This window comes from Asparagus officinalis, chromosome 4, assembly GCF_001876935.1.
Source record: "Asparagus officinalis chromosome 4, Aspof.V1, whole genome shotgun sequence".
NCBI lineage: Eukaryota > Viridiplantae > Streptophyta > Magnoliopsida > Asparagales > Asparagaceae > Asparagus > Asparagus officinalis.
Window position 1 is genome coordinate 6473050 of NC_033797.1, and position 3634 is coordinate 6476683.

The window sequence follows — 3634 nt, forward strand, 5'->3', positions numbered from 1 at the left end:
TCTCTTGAAGAACTAGTGACGTATAGTAATAATCTAAGCGGTCCGTTGCCTCGTACAATGGGAAGGCTCAAGAACTTGTCGGTTTTTAGAGCGGGGCAAAATCTTATATCAGGAAGTATTCCTGTCGAGATTAGTGAATGCTACAACATCCGAATGTTGGGTCTTGCCCAAAACAATCTAGGAGGTGAAATCCCGAAAGAGATTGGAAAGCTCAAGTACTTGTCAGAACTAATTCTTTGGGACAACCAGCTGTCTGGTGTTGTTCCTAAGGAGCTTGGCAATTGTACAAGCCTCGACACCATTGCTCTTTACCAGAATAATCTAGTGGGGGGAATACCTGCTGAGATTGGAAACCTTCATTCTTTGCAGTACCTGTATATTTACAGGAATGGACTTAATGGAACAATCCCAAAGGAACTTGGAAATCTTAGTATTGCACTAGAAATTGATTTCTCTGAAAATTTCTTGACTGGAGAAATACCGGCAGAGCTGAGTAACATAAAGGGTTTGCGCCTTCTCCATCTTTTCCAGAACAAGCTTACCGGTTTCATCCCTATTGAACTTTGTGAGCTCAGGAATTTGACTAAACTCGATCTCTCAATCAACTCTCTCACAGGGCCAATCCCTGTTGGATTGCAATATTTGCCTAAACTACTCCAGCTACAACTCTTCGATAACAAGCTATCAGGTGTAATTCCTCAGGCACTTGGAGTTTATAGCCCCCTCTGGGTTGTGGATTTCTCAGATAACAACTTGACAGGGCAAATACCGACCCATCTTTGTCGTCATTCAAATCTTATTTTGCTGAATCTATGGTCTAATAAGCTTAATGGAAATATTCCTAGTGGCGTCACAAATTGCAAATCTTTGGTGCAACTTCGTCTTGACTGCCATTGAATTGGATCAGAACCGATTCAGTGGCCCACTTCCTTCGGAGATAGGGAACTGCAAATCTTTGCAGAGACTTATCATCCCCAATAATTATTTTACCTCAGAGTTGCCTCGGGAAATTGGCAATCTTTCAGGATTGGTTGTCTTTAACATCTCATCAAATAAATTTGGAGGGTTTATACCTCCTGATATTTTCAGTTGCCGGATGCTTCAACGGCTTGATCTCAGTCAAAATCACTTTGTAGGCTCTGTTCCTGTTGAAATTGGGACTCTCTTGCAGCTCGAACTGCTCTATCTTTCTGATAATAAATTCTTGGGAATGATACCTTCCATTCTAGGGAAGCTTTCTCATCTGACAGAGCTACAAATGGGCGGCAATCAATTTTCTGGTGCAATACCAAAGGAGTTGGGTGGGCTTTCAAGCTTACAAATTGCAATGAATCTCAGTTACAATAATCTTTCTGGAGAAATGCCACCTGAGCTTGGGAATCTCGCTTTATTGGAGTTCCTTTTGCTCAATAATAATCATCTTACAGGTGAAATCCCTTCAACATTTGAAAACCTATCAAGTTTACTTGGGCTAAATGTTTCATACAATAATCTCAGCGGAGTTCTCCCTGCTATCCCATTGTTTCGAAACCTCGCATTAAGTAGCTTTGCTGGAAATAGAGGTCTTTGTGGTGGACCCCTCGGTAGTTGTAATCACCCATCAATATCTGCCTCTCCGTCATTAAAAAGATCCGGTAACCCTCGAGGAAAGATAATTGCTATAGTTTCTGCAGTTATTGGAGGTATCTCACTTGTTCTTATAGGCGTCATATTATATTTTATGCGAAGACCGGTGGAAACCGTTGCTCCTCTTCAAGACAAGCAGCAGCTATCTTCTTCAGTTTCTAGTATGTATATATGCCCAAAAGAAAAGTTTTCATTTCAAGATCTCGTTGCTGCCACAAATAACTTTGATGAGGGGTTTGTAGTAGGAAGGGGTGCTTGTGGAACAGTGTATAGAGCCGTTATGCACTCGGGGCTTGTTATTGCTGTGAAGAAATTAGCATCAAATAGAGAGGGGAATAATACCGACAACAGTTTTCTCGCAGAAATTTCAACTCTTGGGAAGATAAGGCATCGAAATATTGTTAAGTTGTATGGTTATTGTTATCACCAGGGTTCTAACCTTCTCCTTTATGAGTATATGTCAAGAGGTAGCCTTGGCGAGCTACTTCATGGTGAAGCATCTAGCCTTGATTGGAACACTCGATATATGATTGCTCTTGGAGCTGCTGAGGGGCTTTCGTACTTGCATCATGATTGTAAGCCTCATATTATTCATAGGGACATCAAATCCAATAATATCCTCCTCGATGAGAAATTTGAAGCGCATGTTGGAGATTTCGGATTGGCCAAAGTGATTGACATGTCTTATTCAAAATCAATGTCTGCGGTTGCTGGGTCCTATGGGTATATAGCACCTGGTGAGTCCCTATCTCAGGCATTTATCATTTTGGTTGTGCTATTGTCTGTTTTATAACCATACATTTTGTTAACTGACATCCTATATATACACTTCTAACTGACTAAAAACATCATATGCATAAGAATAAAATGACTACATTCTATACACTCAATCAAGTGCTGCTCTACACTCGACTGTTTCACTTAATTCCATTTTGGACATTGAAAATTTTCACTTGAATCTCCTGTTTCGTGTATCAGCATTATTGAAGTATAGATTAGTGGGCTTTCAAGAAATTGTCATTTGGCTTTGTGTAAATTCTTTATGCATCAAGTACCATAGGGCATTTATGTTTAAGCGAATGTGTACAGTTGGTTTTTGTATCCACTATGCAGATGAGAAATTTCAAAGCCCTTGGAAATACCCTTTTTTGCATCTCTCTCAGCATTTAGTAATTCTGATTTTGTGTAATTATTTCCTTTCAGAATATGCATATACCATGAAGGTTACGGAAAAATGTGACATCTATAGCTACGGTGTCGTGCTTTTGGAGCTACTAACTGGAAGAACACCTGTACAGCCTTTAGACGTAGGAGGTGATCTCGTTACATGGGTAAGAAACTATATTAAGAATCATTCCTTGGATTCTGGACTTTTTGATAGTCGTTTGGATTTAGAAGACAAAATTGTAGTCGATCATATGATCACAATGTTGAAAATTGCTTTGCTATGCACAAGCATGTCGCCTTTTGATAGACCACCTATGAGGCAAGTCGTATGGATGCTAATTGAGTCTAAAGAGAGAGCTGAGAGCTTTGCATCCTCACCAGCTTCTGCTCTCTCTTTGAGAGTGAACGGCGACTCATAATGTATTTATTAATGTGCATTAATGAAAATCATTTATTCTTATTTTTATTCAATACATAATATTTCATAGTTTTGTAGTGTACCTGTTCATTATGGATATCTCAATATGGAATCGCTTTCTCATCGCCTACATGCATAAATACATAATCTTATATATTTTTTTTCCAATACATAATATTTCATAGCTTAGTAAGGTCCAGTACTGTTATGATTATGGTCATTTTAAATTTTATTTGCTTGTGAATCTTATCTTCTGAATTCTAATTTGTCTTAAACTTATGAATATAAAGTGGTGGACTAGTTAGTGTTCAGTACGAGTTGCGTGAACTTATGATCATTGTCACACTAGAGAAAAAGCATAGGAGATTCCTCTATACAAATTATTTTATTTCGACATAATAGCATCCAATTTGAGAAGCTTAT

General features: G+C 38.6%; 1 protein-coding gene across 1 annotated transcript in view; it reads left to right on the top strand.

Moving 5' to 3' along the window:
* Nucleotides 1-3264, top strand: part of LOC109836472 (probable leucine-rich repeat receptor-like protein kinase At5g63930) — a 4571-nt gene extending 1307 nt beyond the window's left edge. The window contains 3 exon segments of the mRNA XM_020404375.1: nt 1-881; nt 883-2363; nt 2830-3264. The exon segment at nt 1-881 is cut by the window's left edge and continues 10 nt beyond it. Coding sequence (XP_020259964.1) covers nt 1-881; nt 883-2363; nt 2830-3212 — 2745 coding nt within the window. The 3' untranslated portion in view covers nt 3213-3264.